The sequence below is a fragment of the Pelodiscus sinensis genome, chromosome 13 (assembly GCF_052426305.1).
Source record: "Pelodiscus sinensis isolate ZL-2025 chromosome 13, ASM5242630v1, whole genome shotgun sequence".
Taxonomy (NCBI): Eukaryota; Metazoa; Chordata; order Testudines; family Trionychidae; genus Pelodiscus; species Pelodiscus sinensis.
The window spans coordinates 27,769,203-27,790,860 of NC_143064.1; the positions used below are offsets into that span (position 1 = coordinate 27,769,203).

Consider the following 21,658-nt stretch of genomic DNA (forward strand, 5'->3'; position numbering starts at 1 on the left):
GGGAATTGTCCCAGACTGAGGTGTTAATAGAAGAGGTTTTAAAACAAATTGATAAATTAAAGAGTCACCAGGACCGGCTGCTATGCACCCAAGAGTTCTGAAGGAACTCTCATATGAAATTGCTGAGGCCTGGTCTACACTAAAGGACTTAAGTTATGCAGCTCCAGCTATGTTCATTACGTAGCAGGAGTTGACGTATCTTAAATTGCGTTTTCATGCCGTTCACACAGCAGGAGGTGAATGGCAGCAAACATTCCTGTTGGCTTCCCTTGCTCCTCGTGAGGAGCAGGACTACCAGCGCCAACAGGGGAGCCCTCTCAGTTTGAATTAGTGGGTCTTCACAAGACCCACTAATTCAAAGCCGAGAAGATCAACGGCAGCAGTGTTTATTTTCTGCATAGTATAGATATGGCCTAACTATGGCATGTAACTTATCACTTAGTTAAGCCTCTGTAAGGGTATGTAGGCAACCGGAGTTGCAAATGAAGCCCGGGATTTGAATTTGAAACGAGGAGTAACGGTAGTTACTAGGAAGCCTAGTCCAAACTACCTAGTCCGTGCCGCATGTAGCCGCGCGGCACGGAGTCCGCACTAGTGGACATTTAAAAATGGCGGCGCCCGGCGAGATGCAAATGAAGCCCGGGAAATTCAAATCCCCGGGCTTCATTTGCAACTCCAGTTGCCTACATTACCACCCTAGTTCGAACTAGGGTGGTAGTGTAGACATACCCTCATAGATGATGGGAGAACAGCTAATGTGATGCCAATTTTTGAAAAAGGTTTCAGAAGTGATCCTTACATTTACAGGCCAAAAAACAACAACAAATGGTCTGGTAGCTCTTTATAGACTAACAAAACATGTAGATGGTATCATGAGCTTTCGTGGGCACAGACGGTCATCTGAAGAAGTGGGCTGTGCCCACAAAAGCTCATGATACTATCTACATGTTTTGTTAGTCCATAAAGTGCTGTCAGACCATTGGTTGTTTTTTTTCTGTACAGACTAACTCGGCTACTCCCTGAAGCCTCTTACAGGCCACTAAGACTAACTTCAGTACCAGGCAAACTGGCTGAAAACTATAGAAAAGAACAGAATTATCAGACACATAGAAGAATGCAATATGTTGGGGAAAGTCAATTTGGCTATTATGAAAGGAAGCTATACTTCCCCAATTAGAATTCTTTGACAGTGTTAACAAACATGTCGAACAGGACGATCCAATGTATCTGGAATTTCAGAAAGCCTTGGACAGGTTCCTTAATCAAAGTCTCCTAAGCATAGTAAGCAGTCATGGAATAAGAGGGAAGGTGCATTTAGAACAGTATTTTTTTAGCAGTGATTAGAAGGCTTGAAACAAAGGGTATGATTAAACTGTCAGATTTCACAATGGAAACAAATACAGGCAGTCCCCGGGTTATGTACAAGATAGGGACTGTAGGTTTGTTCTTAAGTTGAATCTGTATGTAAGTCGGAACTGGCGTCCAGATTCAGACACTGCTGAAACTGACCGCCAGTTCTTACTTGCATACAGAATCAACTTAAGAACCCCAGGCGTCCCCAAGTCAGCTGATGCTAAAACTGATCAGCAGCTGATTCCAGGAAGCCCGGGGCAGAGCAACTCTGCCTGGGGCTTCCTGTAGTCAGCGCTGGTCAGTTTCAGCAGAAGCTGACTTGGGGACGCCTGGGGCAGAGCAGCTGGGGTGCTGCCTGGTTGGTACAGTAGTGCCCAGAGCGGGCGCTGCAGGACCAATCGGCAGCGCCCCAGCTGCTCTGCCCCAGAGTCCAAAACAAAAGCCTGGTCTGCTGGGGGGGGGGGGGAGCACACTAGCTGCGCCCCCCCCCCAGCAGACCAGGGACACGGGGAGCAGAGCCGCAGCGGCAGCGGGGTGCCGCGCCTCTGAGGCTTTGCTCTGGCAAAGCCTCAGAGGCGAGGGACCCCGCCGCGGCTGCGGCTTCAGTCTGGGTGCCTGTGGTCTGCTGGGGACGGTCCCAAGCAGACCACAGGCTCCCGGACTGAAGCGGCAGCAGCGGCGGTTCCCCGCGCCTCTGAGGCTTTGCTCTGGCAAAGCCTCAGAAGCGCGGGAACCCGCCCGGTGCCCCTGGTCTGCTGGAGACGGTCTCCAGCAGACCAGGGGCACCGGAGCAGCTTACGAACGGGGCTTTCTCGCCCCGACCTCCGGGGCGAGAAAGCCCCGTTCGTAAGTGCGGATCCGACATAAGTCGGATCCGCGTAAGTCGGGGTCTGCCTATAAATACCAGCGTCCCACAAGAATCTGTACTGGGACTAGTGCTATTCAATATACTGTACAGCCAGTCCCCGGGTTACATGGATCCGACTTGCATCGGATCCCTACTTACAAACGGGGTGAGGCAACCCCGCACTAGCTGCTTCCCCCCAGCAGACCAGGGAGACGCGAAGTTAGCGCGCCCCCCCTAGCAGACCAGGGAGACGCAGAGCGGCTTTTCTCAGCAGACACCTCAGCTTGAGAATAAAGGACTGAGGGAAGTGAGGTGTGGGAGAATAAAACTGAGCTCTGGAGAAACGTTTGGCTAGAGTTTCCCCTACAATATGTACCAGTTCCGACTTACATACAAATTCAACTTAAGAACAAACCTACAGTCCCTATCTTGTACGTAACCCGGGGACTGCCTGTATTCATAAACAATCTGGAAAAGGGGGTAAACTGTGAGGTGGCAAAGTTTGCAGACACTACTAAATTATTTAAGATAGTTAAGTCCAAAGCTGGTTGCCAAGAGTTACAAAGGGAGCTCAAAAAATGGTTGTCTGGGCAATAAAACTGTCAATTAAATTCAGCATTGATGAGTTTATAACATAATCCTAGCTATACATACAAAATGATGGGGTCTAAACTAGCTGTTACCACTCAGTAAAGAGAACTTGGAGCCATTGTGGTTAGTTCTCTGAAAACATCTGCTGAATGTTCAGCAGCAGTCAAAAAAGCTAACAATGTTAGGAACTATTAGGAAAGGAATAGTTAATAAGATAGAAAATACTACAGTGCTGCTATATAAGTCCATGGGCTGCCCATACCTTAAATACCGTGTGAGTTTCTGATTGCCCAATCTCAAAAAAGATGTATTAGAATTGGAAAAGGTATTGAGAAGTACAACAAAAATAATGAGGGTATGAAACAGTTTTCATATGAGGAAAGATTAAGAAGAGTAGGGCTTTTTGGTTTGGAAAGGAGACTACAAAGGTGGTTATGAAAGAAGGCCATAAAAATATGAATGGTGTGGAGAAAGTCAGTAAAGAAGTGTTATTTAACCTTCATATCACATAAAAGCCAAGGATTACCCAATGAAATTAATAGGTAGCAGACTTAAACAAACATAGGGAAGTGGTTTTTTTTTAATATAATGCAATCAACTTGTGGTGCTTATTGCCAGGGTATGTTGTGAAGGCCAAAATTGGTTTTTAAAAAGAATTAGCAAAGTTGGTGGAAGACAGGTCCATCAATGTCTATTAGCTAGAATTTCATGAGGGAGACAGGTGTTTCTTAAACAGGGGATCTTGACAGGGGGGTGTCTCAAGATTATTTAGGGAGGGTTGCAGTATTGCCACCCTTATTTTGTTGACCAGTTTGGAAAGCAGAACCCCACCAGCAGCAGTGCAGAAGTAAAGATGCCAATACCATACTGGACAGTACTTTCTTCTGAGCTGCTGCTGATGGAGACTGCCTTCAGAACAGAGCTCCCAGCCAGCAGCTGCCATTTTCTGGCTGCTCAGCTCTGAAGATAGTGCCACCGCCAACAGCAGCACAGAAGTAAGGGTCGCAGGACTGCAGCACCAACCTTGAAATTCCTCCCCCCCGCCTCCCAACTCATTTTTGGACTAGGATCCCTACAATTATAACACTGTGAAAATTCAGATTTAAACAACTGAAGTAATGAAATTTATGATTTTTTTCAAATCTTATAATCCTGCAATTGACCATGAATTTGGTATGATTTGGGACATTGTTTATTTTGTGCACATCTTTGGAATATATAAGATTTTAAAAGACAGAGCTAACCTCAAACAATTTAAATTTACTTATTTTTTAAAATCATTTAATTTCTGAGTGAGCACATTTTAAATCTATCTCCTGAAAAATGTTTAAGAATCATTCTACTATTTTTATAAGATTTTTTTAAAAATTATGGTAAGGATTTTTTCCGCATGCAAGAAACTGACTTGAGTGACTTTAAAGAAGAAAGAGCAAAATTGACAGCACACAAAATGCATCCAATGCACAAAGGTAACACATTACAAAAGGAGATGTATTTGATTTTATTTTGCTAATTTTTTAACTAGTAATCACTTGGGTGACTTTTCTAACATAGTCACCTGGATGTTACTTGTAACTACAGTAGTGCAACCTTTTCATATGGAAACATAATTTTTCAAGTTGACTGTGTCCTTTTAAGGATTGTGTTCTGTGCTCTTATTTACCCTCAAATGTCTTCTAAGAGCCTAGCAAGTAGTGAAAATGCTGGTAATGCTGCTAGACAATGCTGACCTCCTGTTGTTCAACAAATTTTCTAGTTCAGCACCAGTCAGGTCCCAAGGGTGCCACACTAGAGAAATTCAACTTGTAGTCATGACTTGTCATTACCATGTTCTCTCTTTTTCTTTGTACAGAACCCTAGCAGATTTTCCCTGTGCTGGTTTTCCAGCCATATGAGAAATAGAGAGAACTTTGTAAACATTAAATAGTACATGTTCTGAATAGTGATGCAATCAACAGGGAAATATTTATCTATCCAAAGGTGATCTCAGGAGAGAAATACAGAGGGTTAAACTCTCAAAAGAACGTGGGCAGCCTTTACATAGACAATATATGACTATTTTGTCTGTTGCTTCTTCCAAATCAGAATGTCTTGCTTTCTCTACACGTAGGTTTTGAATAGGATAGGAGGGGCTCTTTTCCCCTTGGCAAACCTGACAGCAATTTAATAAGAAGATGGTATCCATTTTCTACAGATTGTCATTCAAGATGGAAGTCTTTAATGTATTGTATTAGAAGTCCAAATTGAACTGACTAGACTCCATCATTTTCACATTAATATTGTGTTGCAAGAAAGAGTCATGATTTAGCAAAGGGCATACTCCTTGCAAGAATAAAGGAGTTAGCACATTTCCCCTTTGGTTCCAAATTGGGTACAGTATTTACACCATTTTTCTTCACTTCATACTCTGAACTATTGCGGATCAGTTCTGTGATTCTCTTAAACAGCTGTTGCATTCCACCTAAGAGGTGGCTGCACTTCACTGGTTGGCAAAATGAGTTGTGTATATACTTCTACTATCAATCGTCAGCTGATGTAAATTGACCTTGCTCCATTGAGGTCAATAAGATAAGACCAGTTTATATCAGCTCAGGATCTGACCTATGACATTTACAGTATAATGCTAAATGCTTCTTTCTGTTTCTTCTACATGGAAAAGGTCACATGGTGAAAACCATCTTACAGATATCTAAAGCAGACGGACATGTAAAATTATCTGTTATATATTTTGAAAAAAAATTTTTTTGGATTTGTTTGTGCAAAATAAAGTCATACTTTGCGATTTACCTACAGATACCAACTTTTGCATACAAATCCTGCCACTTATATTAGCGGAATGCACTACTTTTACATCGGAATATGCTGGGTAAAAGGTTTAAATAATTATTTTTTGTTTTTGTCAGAAAAAAGTCATGACTGTTATGATTAGAGTTAAAAAAAAAATTAGCTAACAAAATTAAAATCGAGACACCTATTAAACTGTCACTTTAGGGCAGAGAACATTTTTACTGTTAAAAATCACAAAATAATTCAAATTAGTTACGGAAAGAGTACTGGAAGCTTTATGCATTTGATTCAAATTTACGATGTATGGTAATTATTCAATAAAATGAATAATGTTTGAAGTTGAAATCCTACAAATTTAAAACTGTTCTTTTACTTCCCTTTTGCAAGCACATTAATAAAAAATTCTATTACATATATTTAATTTCTTGAACTTTCCTATAAGTGTAATCTACACAAAATGACTTTGCCCAGTCAACAACAGGCCTCACCCGCTAGTTGTCTATAACAACACTTAGCCTATGTCTACACTGGCGCTATCTTGCGCCAGAGATATGCAAATGAGGCTAAGCGTGGAATATCACTGAGCCTCATTTGCATATCTAATGAGCCGCCAGTTTTGCGGAAAAGGCTCTTGCGCCAGAAGGAGCTGTCTACACTGCCCCTTCTTGCGCAAGAAAAACCCTCTTGTGTAATGCCATTACACTGATTATTTTCAGGAATAACGGCGTTGCGCAAGAGGGTTTTTCTTGTGCAAGAAGGGGCAGTGTAGACGCTCCTTCTGCAGCAAGAGCCTCTTCTGCAAAAATGGCAATTCATTAGATACGCAAATGAGGCTTGGCGATATTCCACACTTAGCCTCATTTGCATATCTCTGGCGCAAGATCGCGCCAGTGTAGACATAGCCTTAATGTTTTGAATCAGAGGAGTTTCTTCTATTCATACTATTGGATTAAACAGCAAAGAATAGAGATGATCACTAAGCACAATCAGGATTCTGCTTATCACTTGGGAAGATTTTGATAGGAAAATATGACCATATGTAATTGTAGCCGGTTAGGCCTCCCGGAGGGGTTCCTTCGCCTCCGGTAGGGTTGCCAGGTGTCTGGTTTTGAACTGGACAGTCCAGTATTTGAGCTTTCTGTTCGGGAAACATTGAGAAAATATAAATGAGAAAACATACATGTCTGGTATTTTCTAAATAAGATGTAATGTAGATTGTGATGTAATGTCAAGTGTGTCCGGTATTTTTGTTGAAAGCATGTGGTAACCCTAACCTCTGGTTCAGTGAGTAGCCACTCCGCCCCACTACACTTAAAACAACCCCCCAAGTCAATAGTCTAAGCCTGGGTCTCGGGCAACAACAACAAAGAGGCCAGTCGATAGTCCAGTAGACCTGGCCCAGGTTCAGGGCAGGGTGAGAGGCATACAGTTCCGAACCCTGCCTTGCTTCAGGATGGGCGACAGGTAAACAGTTAGGAACTTGGCCTTGCTTCAGGGCAGGTGACCGTTACACAAACACAGGTCCAGAGCCCTAGATCAGGGTAGGGTCAGTATAGACAAAAACGGTCAGTATAGAAGGCCAGCCCTGATGCAAGGTGGGGCAGAAAACACACACAGTTACTACAGGGCCCTGACTCTGGTTCAGGGCGGGCAGCAACACAGGGTATGTCTACACTACCCTCCTAGTTCGAACTAGGAGGGTAATGTAGGCATACCGCACTCGCAAATGAAGCCCGGGATTTGAATTTCCCGGGCTTCATTTGCATAAGTGGGGAGCCGCCATTTTTAAAACCCCGCTGGTTCGAACCCCGTGCAGCGCGGCTACACGGGGCACGAACTAGGTAGTTCGAAGTAGGCTTCCCAGTTCGAACTACCGTTACTCCTCATTTCACATGGTAGGTGGGTGGCAGGGGTACGCAGGCCCGCCCACTCCACTGCGTCCTAGCCCACGGCCCTAGAAGCAGCAGTACAGCCTGCTGCTAGGTCAGTGGGGGCTCCAGCCCGAAACATGCAGACCCGGGCATTTAACTGTCAGTACTGTTCCCTGGGCCACTTCCTCTCTCCCTCTCTGTGCATACCTGGGCTCCCAACCAGTCATCCTGCAGCGAGCCCTGTGAGAGGGTACGCCCTGCCCCTCCCCCACCATTTCAAGTCCTCCGGCCCTTTTTCGTGGGCCCCTGTTCTGCAGGCCCCCCCAGCTTCTCCACCCCTGGACTCCTAGCCAGCTGCCAGATCTGTAGCTTGTCTGTTTTTGAACCACATCTAGGGATCATCTGTACACACTCATGCTCCATATGATACATTTCCTCCCCCTCATGTCCCACCCCAACACCAAGTGGCGGGACCACCTACGACCAGGTGAAGATGGGGAACTACGATGGACCAGCGTGTATTCCACCTTAATTCCACAGCCCATTGGGGACATCAGTTGGCAGCTCCTTCACGGAGTTGTGAGCACTGGTGCAGTTCACCCCTATCCCAGATACCTGTCCTTTCTGCGGCATGAGGGAAAACCTGGCACACACATACCTGAAATGTGCCAGGTTGCAGCCCCTATTCCGGCTCTTCCAGAACCTCTTATTGAGGTTCTGGCTGCACTTTTCCTCACACCTTTTTATTTATGTACACCCCGTCTGTGGCCCCACAAAGGCGCGATACCTCCTCGTCAACCTCCTCCTGGCCCTGGCGAAAGCCACTATGTACATACCAGGAGGAGGATGCTAGACAAGCGGGTTCTCTACGACTGTGGGGCCTACTTCCATTCCTCCCTAGTGTCATGCATCCAGGCAGAATTCCTTTGGGCAGCATCCACTGACTCCATTGACAGCTTTGAGGAGCAGTGGGCACTGTCCGGGCTTATCTGCTTGGTGTCCCCATCCGGTTCCCTTGTTTTAAACCTGTGACCTGCATCCCTTGACCCTGTTTTGTCATTATTTGTCCCCCGACATTAGTAGGGTCCTGGATCTAGTCTACCCTCCCACAAGGCTGGGGAAGGGACTTTGAGAAGTGGGTGGGTTGACGCCCGCCCACCCTTAGGGTTTCAAATAGGCCCCGCTACAGTAACAATAGTTCACAAGTGGCACTGTCTGCTTTGCAGCATGATAAGGGTTTGGCAGATTCCTGCACCTTTAGCTTGAATCTTACTTCCACCTTACTGGCAGAGGCTGTTTTGCTTTTTGGCTCCACTGAAGCTGAGGTTCCTCTAACCAGCTTATCTCTACTAACTTGAGAACGTGTCTGATGCAAACTTGCCCATCACCTAAAGTTCTAGCTACCATGTGAAGCACACCTATTACTACTCCACACATGTAACTGTTGCCCTGCTTGGGTACGAGCTACATCAATGCAAAGATGGTTCCAAAGGTGTGGGAATTAAGTGTTATGGGGATGCTGCAGCACCTCTAGGTTTTATGTAGAGCCCTGGCCAGTGGCCACATGCCTGGGATTCCATGCCCAGGACTCCACTTCCCAACTCTACACCTAGGGCTTATAAGAACTTAGAGGGTCAGACCAAAAGTTCATCTAGCCCAGTATCTTGTCCTCCAACAGTGGCCAATGCAAGGTGTCCCAGAGGGAATGAGCAGAATATGGAATCATCAAGTGACCCCTCTCCTGTCATCCATTTCCAACTTCTGATAAATTGAATCTAGGGACATCATCCCTACCCATTCTGGCTAATAGCCATTGATGGCCTTATCTTCCATGAATTTATCTAGGTTTTTTTTGAATCCCTGTTAAAGACCTGGTATTTAGAACATCCTCTGCAAGGAGTTCCACAGGTTGACTGTGTGTTATGTGATATTGGTTTGGGGACATGTGTCCAGAGCTGTGCTTCTGGGGTGCTGGCCCCACTCTCAGCCCCTTGATCTCAGTCCTAACCATCAGTCCTGCAGCCAGTGCTTTGCTTCTGGTTCCACAAGTAGGGTTTTGGTCCTTCCTGGTCCCGTGCTCTGGCTCTGCTCCTGGCCCCATGCCCACCCCCAGCCTTGGCCTCCTGATGCTTGTCCAGGTCTCTCTTTCCAGGAGACACAGACTGCTCCCAGACCCAGCTAGGTATGTAGGTGTGGAATATGCAGACATTTACATGCAGGTGGAATATATGTGCAGATACAAGCTTTGGTCACAGGCTGATTTCCACACACACATCAGCATGAGACAGAGATCCTTCCCACAGTGGAACTAAGGCGGTTGTTGACACAGCAAGGCAGTGGATATTTGCAAAAGCTTGATAACACCTCTAGTTGGAAAGCACTCTATATAAATGTAACATACTAATTGTTCTGGTCTGGAGTACAAATCAGAATTCCAATTCCAGCGCTCCATTTCTTTCAGATTTTCTGAATTTCTTCTCCCTCCCTCAACCCCGGTTCTTCTGTGCACATCTTCCATTGTAGATTTGTTTTCTGTGCAGTGCCTGATCAGGGAGGCTGGCAAAGTGATGGTGGTGGATTTAAGTTACAGGACAGTAGAAATTTGGGGCCCTCTTATCCAGATGCAAGTAACACCTATTTAACTCTATGCATATTATTCATATCCTGCAAAAGAATGAATCCGACTCATACTTTTGCTTAAAAGAAAATAGAGCAATCCTCCCATATGTTTGGAGACACAGGGTAAAATTTTGCTCCCAGTCATGCCACTATAATGTGATCTGTGGAGATAAAACAGAAGTCAAAATTTGTCTCTTAGGGTACGTCTAAACTACATGCCTCCGTCAATGGAGGCATGTAGATTTGTGTATTCGAAAAAGGGAAATGAAGCTGCGATTAAAATAATCGCGGCTTCATTTAAATTTACATGGCTGCCGCGCTGAGCCGACAAACAGCTGATCAGCTGTTTGTCCGCTCAGTGCGCTAGTCTGGACGCTCCCCTGCCAACATCAAAGCCCTTTGTCGGCAGCCCCGGTAAACCTCATCCCACGAGGAATAACGGGGCTGCCGACAAAGGGCTTTGATGTCAGCAGGGGATTATCCAGACTAGCGCGCTGAGTGGACAAACAGCTGATCAGCTGTTTGTCGGCTCAGCGCGGCAGCCATGTAAATTTAAATGAAGCGGCGATTATTTTAATCGCAGCTTCATTTCCCTTTGCCTACAACCCTCATCTACATGGCTCCGTCGATGGAGCCATGTAGTCTAGACACAGCCTTAGAATGCAGCTTTTGTAATGGCTTTGGAATTAACTGGCCCATGTAACTTTTGTCATTGTAGAGTTTCACATCAAGTCTCATATTTATACCTAGCCTGTATAAAGTGTCCATATCCTCTGCTCAAAAGTATTCAGTAAAGTCCTAATGATTTAATAGGGCAGACTAAATATCTCCCTGTTCACAAGAATAGCATGCTGGTAAACAATAATACAAACTTGAGACAGCATGTAAAATAAAGTAACACCCAGTTAATGTTTTTTGTGCAATCTATAGCAAATACTGGCTCAGTCATTTTGGCAGTGTCTCCTGGGGCCATGGAACACAAGTATCAAGACTATTTCATTACTTCTGATCTCTTTTAGTCACATTTTCTTTTCATTGCCATAGGGAATGGTGTATAGAATTGAAGATCATGGTGCAGGTTAAATGGAATTAGAAAATGTTACACAGGATAAATTGTTTCCTAGGGAACTAGTTTGAGCTCTTAGTGAGCGTCTGCGGCTCACCAAGGACACCACTAAGGTCTTGACCTTGGCAATTCCAGCTGATTTTCAAGTCACCAGGATGTCACAGTGTGCAGGTGTGATGGCCTTATGATTGTCAGCATGGGTTGTTATTTGTTTTGCTTTCTCATGCTTTGCAATCAGGTGAATTCCATTATTAAGTAACATGGCAACATGCTTGTGCCTGACTATAATAATGGATGGATTCTGTATCACCTGAACTTAGGTGTTTCATCTTTTCCCTCTCCTGGCTGAACTATTGATGCTGCTTAAGTTGGGCCACTGGGAGGATTTTTGCAGAATCTCACAAATTCTGTTTCCAAGCCCCTTGCAAGCCGTTACTTACAAACATGGCAAAGGCTGCAGTATATACGTGCCAAGCTAAATCATTCCAGGTATAAAAAGTATTGGCCTCTGTTATTGTTTCACTTGTTTAACTTTGTTTCTCTCCTCCATTTTTATAAAGTTGGATGAAGTATGATTACTGATCACAGATAAAATAAGGCTGCTGCAATTCCCCATTAGTTTGCTCATTGTTACAAATTATGTCTATTCAAAGTATATTTCAGGAAAGGGCTCCCTGGTCTAGGAAACAGTTTAAGAATGTTTCCATGCACATGTGCAAAGAATGTCCAAAAAATGGGTATTGCACAGACTGTCACAGGTTTCACTCGCCACAAGCAGCACTTCCTGCTGGACACACTGGGGATTAGCTGTGTCAGACATTGCACTTCCCCAACAGCAATGGCACCCCCATGTTGTTTCTTCTTGCAGCCCCTCTTTTTCCAGGGACTGGAGTATTCTCTTCCATAAGTAGGTTCTCTAGCCAAGTCACTAACGTCCTCCCTTCCTGGGGAATTAAATTCCTTGGAGACCTGTTGTCTTACTGGCATCTCCAATGCCCTTGCTCTCAGTGGCTGGTGGGGGAACCTAAGCCCATCCTTTACAGTGGATTCCAGCCCAGGAACCTTATAACAAGCAGCGACAGTCTCTGCATGGTTCTGTCCCTTGCTTCACGGTCTTACCCCTGGTCTTCCTCCAACTTTCTTCCTACATATCTGGCTTCCCTTCTCCCTGGGTTTGTCAGCCTCCCAACTCTTTCCACTCAAGGAGTGTCTTCAACTTAGATCCCTGCCTTCCTGCATCCCTCTGTCTGTAGCCATCTTCCTGGTTTTACAGGCCCCAGACCTGTTCCTGCAACTCAGATGAGTCTACTTGCAATCAGTTAATTCCCTGCTTCTTGGCTCTTCCTTCAGGTGCAGCCTAAGGACCTAATTGGCCAGCCTGGCCATCTTAATCCCTTCTACTTCTGTGTGAGGTGGATGCTCCATGACACAGACATTTAGGTGGCATTCTAAGCTAAATTGTTCTCCCCGAAAGCGAGTGTAAAACCTTGCTTTCCCATCTGCACACAGTAATGAAAACAGAACGTAGTGTAACACCAGATGCCCCTACTCATGGCAGAGAACTATGATAGTTCTTGTAGCTAGTTGGGTCCTTACAAATGGATGGGATTCCATACAGGTTGGATAATAAATGTAAGTGGAGTATTATGGATAAAAACAATACTTGAGTTAGGGCATGCCGCTACATCCTACAGAAAGCTTTGTAAAGATACATGACCAAACTAGTTGGAGGGGGGAGCTCTGAATCCAGTGATAGAATGTGTACCATGTGTAAAAATGGCTGCCTTGTCAGCTGCAAAGTCTGATGCTTCCACTGTTACATACAGGACCTTCATTATGAAATTGTGCTATACCTGCTTGTCCACTGTCTTCTTGCCAGAGCAGTTTGGAGCTTCCTTAGCATCATGCTAATGTTTATTAATATCAAAATGAAGACCAAGTTCTGTTTTTTGTTTACCATAAACATACACCTACTGTTTGCCATATTTATTGCTCTCACAGGTCGCTATCTTCCACCTCTGCCCCCGTAGCCACAAATCAAAATAAGAGATGATCAGTCTGGAAACAGACTCAAGGCTTTTTAAAAAAGGAAAACAAAATGCAGTCTACAATACCATGTGTTTACAGATTAAGCTACTCAAAGCAGTTTAAAGAATGGGAGCCTTTGAACGTCCTATGCCAAACTTCCAGTGCAGGCAGGATTTATTGTCAATTGAATATCAAAATACAAAAGTGTACAGATCTTTCTTGCTTGATGTATAGCTCATGCATGGAACAGGCAAGGGTATTCAAAGTTAGGCATGTTCCTTGCATTTTGACTTGAATCATTAATCCCTGCATGCCTTGTTTTATCCATGCATGAACCTTTCACTGACATGACACTGATTATTCAAGTACTATTTAGTTAAAGTGTAATATATGGCGAGTACTGTTTTAGAACCAAGGTTCATTACTAGTGACCACAACATTGTACCTCAGACTCAGCAGTACTTAAGCTGTGAGAAGAGCACTGTGTCCTCTCTCTTTGAGAATCAGTGCATTTTCAGTTCATGGCTTCGTTGCTAATCCAAAACAATCAGCCAGATTTTCAGAAGTGGCTGCACAATGGGTCTGAAAGCAGGCAATTCTCCCTGCATGTTGCGGGGCATATTTGGGTGAGAAGCTCTATGATGACATTGTTACTGCACTCTAGTGATCCCTGTTTGGTAGATGGCCCAATGGGTATTGCAACCAGCTAGTGTAGAGCACCTCTGATTCAGGCAGTGCTAACCAACTCTATGTTGGCACAGCTAAGAATCTGGCTCTGTGTGCTTTCCCACTGACACGATCTCTGTTGTGCAGAAAGACTTAACCTTTCAACAGGCACGTTTCAAAAATGCTACATTACACTTGGAATGCTTGGCTGATGAAATATTGGGAGAGACAGTACACGTTTATTACTTCTCATTTAAGACGCATGAACAGTTATTGGGGTTGGTGGTTGTAGTGTGGCTGAGTTGATCATTGTCCTGGAAGGTACAAAGCATGTAACTGACGTGTAGTATGTAATTAGCATGGTGGGCTGCTTAGTGATCAAAGTGCTAGCAGTAGATCAGTCATGAGATTTTCTAATAAGGAATGGTCTTCAGGAGCCACACAGATATGGTAGGGAAGCCAGTCTGCTCTTTTCTGGCCTATCTTAATGATCATAAAATTCTGAGGGAGAGACAGCCTAGGAGGAGTTTTGAAGTTACATAAGATGAATCACAGAGCGTAGTTCCTTGGCTCTTCTTGAAAAGGATATACATTTTATTACTCAGGTGGAAAATTTAGCTCGAGCCATCGGAGAGTGCTTGAATGTTCTTCTTGTCTACAGTTTTCAGCTTTTTGGGTGTACAATTAAAGTCAGACTATTTGGAGAAATTAACTCTTGCTAAACAGAAGCTTTCTATTAAGGATAAATGGCTCTCAATTGAGAAAGTTATCTATATACCGACTGCTCTACAGCCTGGGGTATTACTCTTCCTACAGAGCCTTGCCAGTGCTGCACTAAAAGTTCTTCTTCTGTGCCAAGAAGCAAGAGAGTTTTTTTTTTGTTTGTTTTTTGGTTTTTTATTCCCCTCTAAAAGCTGTTTTGCTCCCTTGTGAGCAGTTCTGACCTTGGCCTTCTAGTCATGAACTGAGTCTGGAATCTCAGTCCGACGTCAGTACTATACAAGTTGTGTCTGCTTGCACAGCGCTATCTTTATTCTTTGAGTTTGCAAGTTACTGTGACATTTGCCATACATTTTTTTCAAACTCCATAGCAAGGATCTCTTTGTTTATACCTGGAGATGGACAGCAGTATCCCGTGTGTGAAACCAGGGAACTTTAAAGAACGGGAAACATCCATTTATATAGAGGGAAAGTCTTAAGTAACACAGCATGAGCTGGCTTCAGAGATTTAGGAAGTACAAATGCTATTAGTTATTCAGGATCTTACTAGGAGTAGGTCCTCTTAAAACAATTTCTAGCAGATGTGGGCGCACCACATCATGTTGCATCCCAAAGTCCCACGAAGGTGAGGCTCCCTCTTGGCACACCTAGAAGAATTGCTACCTACATACCACAAGTGCCTGTTTATAGCATTGGTGCAGTAATATGAATGTTCCACAGATGTGGATGCAGATATTCATGGCTCATTTTTTGTGGATACAGATGCAGATACAAATTTTGTATCTAGAACCCTGAAATGTGCAGCTATCCACTTTATATCCGCATCTGTGGATGTGAATGCAGATATCCATGGCTCATTCTTGTGCATACAAATGTGGATGTAAATTTTTTATAAGCACAGGGCTCTGTCCATTTGTTCATATGCATTGACAGACACATGCACCATGCCTAGATACTAGATGTGGTCTTGGCTGGTTGATAAAACCTATTCTAGGGTCTGGCCCCAGTTGGCAGGCATGACACCAATTTCCACCTTTGCCCTGGAGTTACAGAGTTAAATGTGTCTTGTTAGTTTGCCAGCCTCATTTCTGAATTAGGCTGTCATTGATGTTAGACTCACAATTAGACACACTGTCTATAGCACTGCTATATAAAATGACACTTCAAAAGCAGCATTTTGTTAGCCTACTTCAGTCTCACTAACTCATTCATGTACATTTTATAATATCTTCAAACAACCACTATCGCTCTTAGATCAAGGGCTTACCAGAACATTTAAGTAGCATTCATTTTGCTTCATATATCATTGGCAATGGCTTCCATCAGTGAGGATCCTGGAACAGGAATTTGTTCAGCCGTTTGGTTGAAGGTGCAGGACATAGTCTTGTGAAAGTGTCTTGACTTTGCGGATTTGATAGCAATGAGGCTGTTTTCATTTTAAACTAAACAAATATTACGGGGAGGAGCTGTGGGGGCTAAATTCTTCCATGTTCTAAATTCACCAAAGTCAGTGCTGTTACACCAGGGATGAATTTGGCCCAATGAGCTTTACTATCCTACGTATGGTAAGACCTCTACTTTTGTATCTACAGTTGGAAATCTAACTCTGACTGCAAATCAAGCGGTTAAGCATCTAAATACTAATATTTGTACAACACTGGAAGTGCAAAGTTGGAGACTGAATTGAGACTCTTTTACCGATAGAGACACACACACACCCTGGACACACTACTCTGTTGCTGAGAATTATTTTAAAATCTGCCATGTTAGTATTGTGCTTGACAAGCATTTATTATAATCTTCCCTTGAATCTTTAAGCAATTAAAGCTCAAAAAATTTCTCATTCCAGGATTGCACATTTATACTGATACCACCAAAACAGCTGCTGCAGAAATGAGAGGTAAACAATAGGGAAGCATATTTACTTCTTTTCCACAATAAATAGATAGGATAAGCAGAGGAAGAACTTAACATTTGCCAGGTGGAAAAGGATAAGAAAAATATGGCAGACCATTAGAGAAGAGGTGGGTAGTGTGTCTAGGACTGTAGCAAGTCCTGCAATATGAGTACATTTGCGGCAAAACTGTTATTTTTGTTCCACCTGTAATTTATTATTAAGATCTGTATTTCAATTGTGTCTAGCAATCTTAGCTGAAGATGTGTGCCCTGTTGTGTTAGGTGCTGGACAGACATGCTCCAAAGAAGACAATCCTCTGCCTTGGAGTACACCAGTTCCATAACAGCTGGGATGCGAAGGCTGGACAAAATAGACAAGTTGGGGAAGGGCCAGAGGACAATGTAACAAAATGTTTATGGCAGTAACGCATGCGTAATATATGGCAGTTATATTGCAGTAAGCATATATCTCCTTCCATTTAATCTACCTGTCAAATAAAATAGAACATAAATTTACAGCCTTGTAAATTGAGATCATCAGAGAAGGCGAGTTCAGTGTCCTGTGACTGCACAGTGGAATATCCCCAGAAGTGTGACTCCTTATTTAACAGAAAGGACACGGACAATGAGTTTAGGCTCAAACTTTTCTCTAAAGGAAACTTCCAGTGTAATAACTTAACATTTATTTTGAAGGAAGAAAAGGGAAAGGGAAGGAATTGTTCCCAAAATTCTGTTAACCCTTGGACCTTGTCTACATGGCAATTTTTCAGTAAAGTTTATATGTGGATTTAAACTGATATAGTTATATTAGTAGTGCCCACGCACCTCTCCTCGAAGTGGACACTCTTATACTGGTCTAAGAGTGGCCTTTTCCAATTTAGCTTATGTCTCTTGGGAAGGAAGGGGTTTAAGTTAAGCTAAAAAAAATCCTACTCATTCCAGAGTAAGTGTGTCTGGAACAAGGGAAGTTTGTGGGTATAACTATATTGGAACATCTGGTAAATCTTTCCTATGTAGACAAGGCCATAGAGTGTGATTCTGCAGCCCTTACTTAAATGAGTATTCTTATTGATCTCACTGGGACTACTTGTGATTAGGGATGAAGGACCTAATCTTACATTTAAAAGATATGAATAACCTGGTTTGCTTAATTAATTGTGAAGCTCTCATAAAAAAGGACAATAGACAGCACTCCTGTTATGTGTGACAGTATTATCAGTTTGAAGTAGCTAAAATATCAACCCATTATGAAATAAATATTTGCAACTCAAGTTAGAAAAGCTGAGAACTGGAACCTGCAAATAACTCATGAGCATTTGCTTAATTAAGCCTTATTTTCACAGGCATCTCTTGCTGAGTGTACAGGCTTCCTCATGAATCATATGCCAAAGTGCAGACATACCTATGATCTTGCAGAGCACACAGGCATACTGGGCACAAGCTGAATGGAACCAGTCCAGTGGCAGATAAATATAGACTGAATCATGATAGATTACAGTTGTGGTTGGGACGATGAGGAACCACCAGGACGCATCACTATGCTCTGAGTTCTGTGTAAATGACATAAGCATTGGACAGTGAAAATAGGAAACTCAAAGGAGTTATTAGAATAGGGGTGGCCAACCCGTTACAAGCAAAGAGCCAAAATAGTTGTGAATCTAGCGCAAAGAACCGGAGGGGGGAGGGGAGTTGTCGAGCAAAGAAGAAAAAAAAAGGACTGCCCCTTTAAAAGGAGCCCCCAGCCGCACCATGGAGGAGGAAGAGCCGTGTACGGCTCATGAGCCGCAGGTTGGCCACGGCTGCCCTAGAAGTTTCAGACTTTTTCCTCTGTAATTTTGTTAGGTTTTCTCCATCATTTATTCATGTTAAGAGGGCAATCCTGAAACATTTCCTTCTTATGTGTAAGGATTATTCAACTGAATAAGAATTGCAGGATTTGTTATTGTGGGATTTTGCACTCCTACTATAATTTGAGTTTTAGAAGTACATCTAGAGCATGTCTACACTGCAACACTATTTCAGGATACTTGAGTATCCCAAAATAGCTATCCCGCATCTACACAGCAAGCCTGTTATTTCAGGCTCGCTATTCCAACGTCCCTGTAAACCTCATTTTACGAGGAGTAAGGGACATTTCAGAATAGTGCTTTTTTCGAAATTTGGCACAGTATAGTCTATGTCAAATAATGAAATAAGCTATTTCAGAATAGCATCAAAATAAGATACATAATTTGTATAGCTCAAATTGAGTATCTTATTTCGAGTTAGGGTGCTGAGTAGATGCACCCCTACTAAAGTATTTTCAGGGTTAAATTAAATCAGGAGGTTATATGGATTTTGCAAACAGATAGAAGAAGAAAAGACAGGTTAAAATTTGAGCCAAACAGATGTTAGTGTCCCTTTCCATATTACGTGATTATTAAGCATTATTTGCCCAGCAGTCTGTAGGTGTTATTGCAAACAAATCGTAAAAAATAACTAACAATAAAATATGATCAAACTTCCCAGTGTCTCTGCCAGTACATGCATTATCTGATAATTCCGATACACAGTCTGCGTGCCATGTCTTTTTGAAAATCAGCTGCTGAACATATGTGATTTAGTAAGCTACACAGCCATGCAGAGTGTATATCAGAGGACAGGTTAAAGGCATAAGTTTTCATGTCAGTGAAAAAGTCCTGAATGGAGATTAATATGTGTAAGATGACAATTAAATGGCTAGATAAAAAGAAAAATATTCACAGTGTATAGTGATTCTTTCGAATGAAATATGGTATTTGTACATTGTGCCATTTGGGTATAGCCCACGGTGGAGTGTGGTGCAGAGCTACAGTGCCTGGGGGAAGTAGGAGGTATTCTGTCTTGCAGGAGGTAATATGCTTTCCCCATGGCACACAGGGGCAGCTCATCTGCTAATTCTTCTTTATTCAGGGTATAGACTGTTCCCCTCACCACACACAGCCAGCTGGCTGTGCTAGCCAGTGTATTTGGAAGAGACTGAGCTATTAGTCCACCTCCTGCCCATTCCTCCATGTCACCTTATTTCTGGGTTTCTGCATGGCATTCATGTGAGCTGTGCAATGAATAGGAGAAAGCTCTTATGCCCTCCATTGCACTCAGTGGGGGCCAGCAAAATCTAGCCCATAATGAAGAATGGCATGACCCCTGCCTTAACCATCAGTCCAAAATGATCACGGCAGAACAGGCAGTTAGAGTTGTTAACAACAAATGAAGCAGCCACTACATCATCCTAGTGCAGGAGTGGGCAATAATTTTTGTAGGGGGGCCATTAATGAATTTTGATATTTATTGGTCATGGGCTAACTCCACCCCCTCCCTGGGGTAGGGTTGCCAGGTGTCCGGTATTCACCCAATCAGTCCAGTATTTTCAGTTCCTGTCCTGTAAAAAAAAAATTCAGAGAATAGCAGACACCTAAAAATGTCCGGTATTTTCTGAAAGTTTTCCCGGCCAGGAGGCGAAAATGCCGGGCACCTGGCAACCCTACAAACACTCAGTGCCTGGCCTCCTCCCTCCCCCGACCCCCAACACTCCCAGCCCCCTGACCCCAGCCCCCATGCTTACCTGGTTCCCCAAGGCTGCCGGCACAAAATGGCTGCCAGCCAAAAGACCTAGGGGAAGCAATGCTTCCCCTGTGTCTTAGTACTCAACCCCTCCCTGTTCCTATCCCTGCACTAAAAGGAGACATGCTGTTTTAATGCTGTTTTATTTTTATTTTTTGGCTCAACAACTTTGCTCTCCTCTTTTTTTCCCCCTTCAACAGAATTTTTCCCCGGTGTTTTTTTTTTGGGGGGGGGGGGGGGAGTGTTCGGTGTTTTTGTTTCTGGCAACCCTACGGAAGGGGCAGGGCTGGGGACTAGCCTCCCCCAAGAGTTGTCTTTGAAGTGAAAGGTGGGGAGGCTTTGAAGTGAAAACAAAGCAAAGGGCTTGCAGCTCCCATCTCCTCCACTACCACATTGCCTGGCAGCCACCTGGGGTTGCTGTGGATATTTAAAAGGCTCGCAGCCCCTAACGCTGCGACTGTGAGCCATTTAAATAAGATCCTGCTGCCTGAGCCACCACCTGGAAATTCAGTGGCATGGACAGTAGGATATGAATACAAAGTGGTAAGATGCGGTCTGCGGGCCGGATCAAAGTGTTAGGTGGGCCAGATTCGGCCCCCAAGCCGCATCTTGCTCAGTCCTGTCCTGTTGCATCCTCATGCTGCCGAGGAAAGCAGCATACTCACTCATGGGGCAGGAATGTGCAATCTTCCTGGATATTTAATAAGTATCATTGATAGCCCGGAATGCAAAAGGTCTTTCCAGCCAGTTGCAAGTTTTTGAAGGTCGTCATGCGTTCAAAATGGGATAGAGATATTTGGGGGTGGGGAAGATATTATCCCTGAGCTGCTCTGGAGATATGAGGGAATTTGGAGGAGGAAAGGTTCAAGTGTAATATCTGATGGAAGGTGGCCCATCCCCATAACCTGTTAGACAGTTTTGCATTAGTTCACAGACTTTAAAAGAAATGCTTCTGTCAGCTCAAGTGTTTTACCAGTCAGCACACAGCATGTCTGCTCATAATTGAGTCCTGCTCTTCCACTGGCAGTGGTAAGGGTGGTTGGAATTAATTCAAAGGGAAGAGCTGTGGTAGGGCTGCACACTCTGCGGCTTACGCAGGTGAGGGACAAGGGGACTTACTTGGAAGGGATTTGAGCACTGGGGCTGCTGCTGCTCTCACTCCCACTATAAGCAAAGAACAATACCTCCATGGTGCCGCCCCCTGCCACCCAAAGTCAGCAGGGCGACCATGTCAGGGTGTGTGTTGTCAGGGTGCATCCTCAGCTCTATTGTTTCCCACCTGTGTAAGTGTGTGACCTATCATGTGTCTACTGGTCTGCTGTTTTGAAGTGAGCAGTCTCAGTGCTGCATGCTGAGCTTACCCACAGCTCATCTACACTGTGTTTGTTGACTCTCTTTATCATTTATCTCCAAAGGTTGGAGGCTGGCAGGGACCACGTTTTGCCCATTGACTATTACTTTCCACCACAGAAGACCTGCCTGATTTGCGGCGATGAAGCTTCTGGGTGCCACTACGGAGCTCTCACCTGTGGCAGCTGCAAAGTCTTCTTCAAAAGAGCAGCTGAAGGTAATGCACCTCTGTTCCGATCACACAGACACCAGAGAGCAAACTCTCCAGCCCTGACATCTCCG

The 21,658-nt window shown here is 43.9% G+C and overlaps 1 protein-coding gene across 1 annotated transcript in view; it reads left to right on the forward strand.

The window, feature by feature from the left end:
- AR (androgen receptor) overlaps nucleotides 1–21,658 on the forward strand; it is a 139,748-nt gene that overhangs the window by 51,813 nt on the left and 66,277 nt on the right. Inside the window, exon 2 of the mRNA XM_006125241.5 lies at nucleotides 21,442–21,593. Coding sequence (XP_006125303.2) covers nucleotides 21,442–21,593 — 152 coding nt within the window. The remainder of the gene's footprint in view (nucleotides 1–21,441; nucleotides 21,594–21,658) is intronic.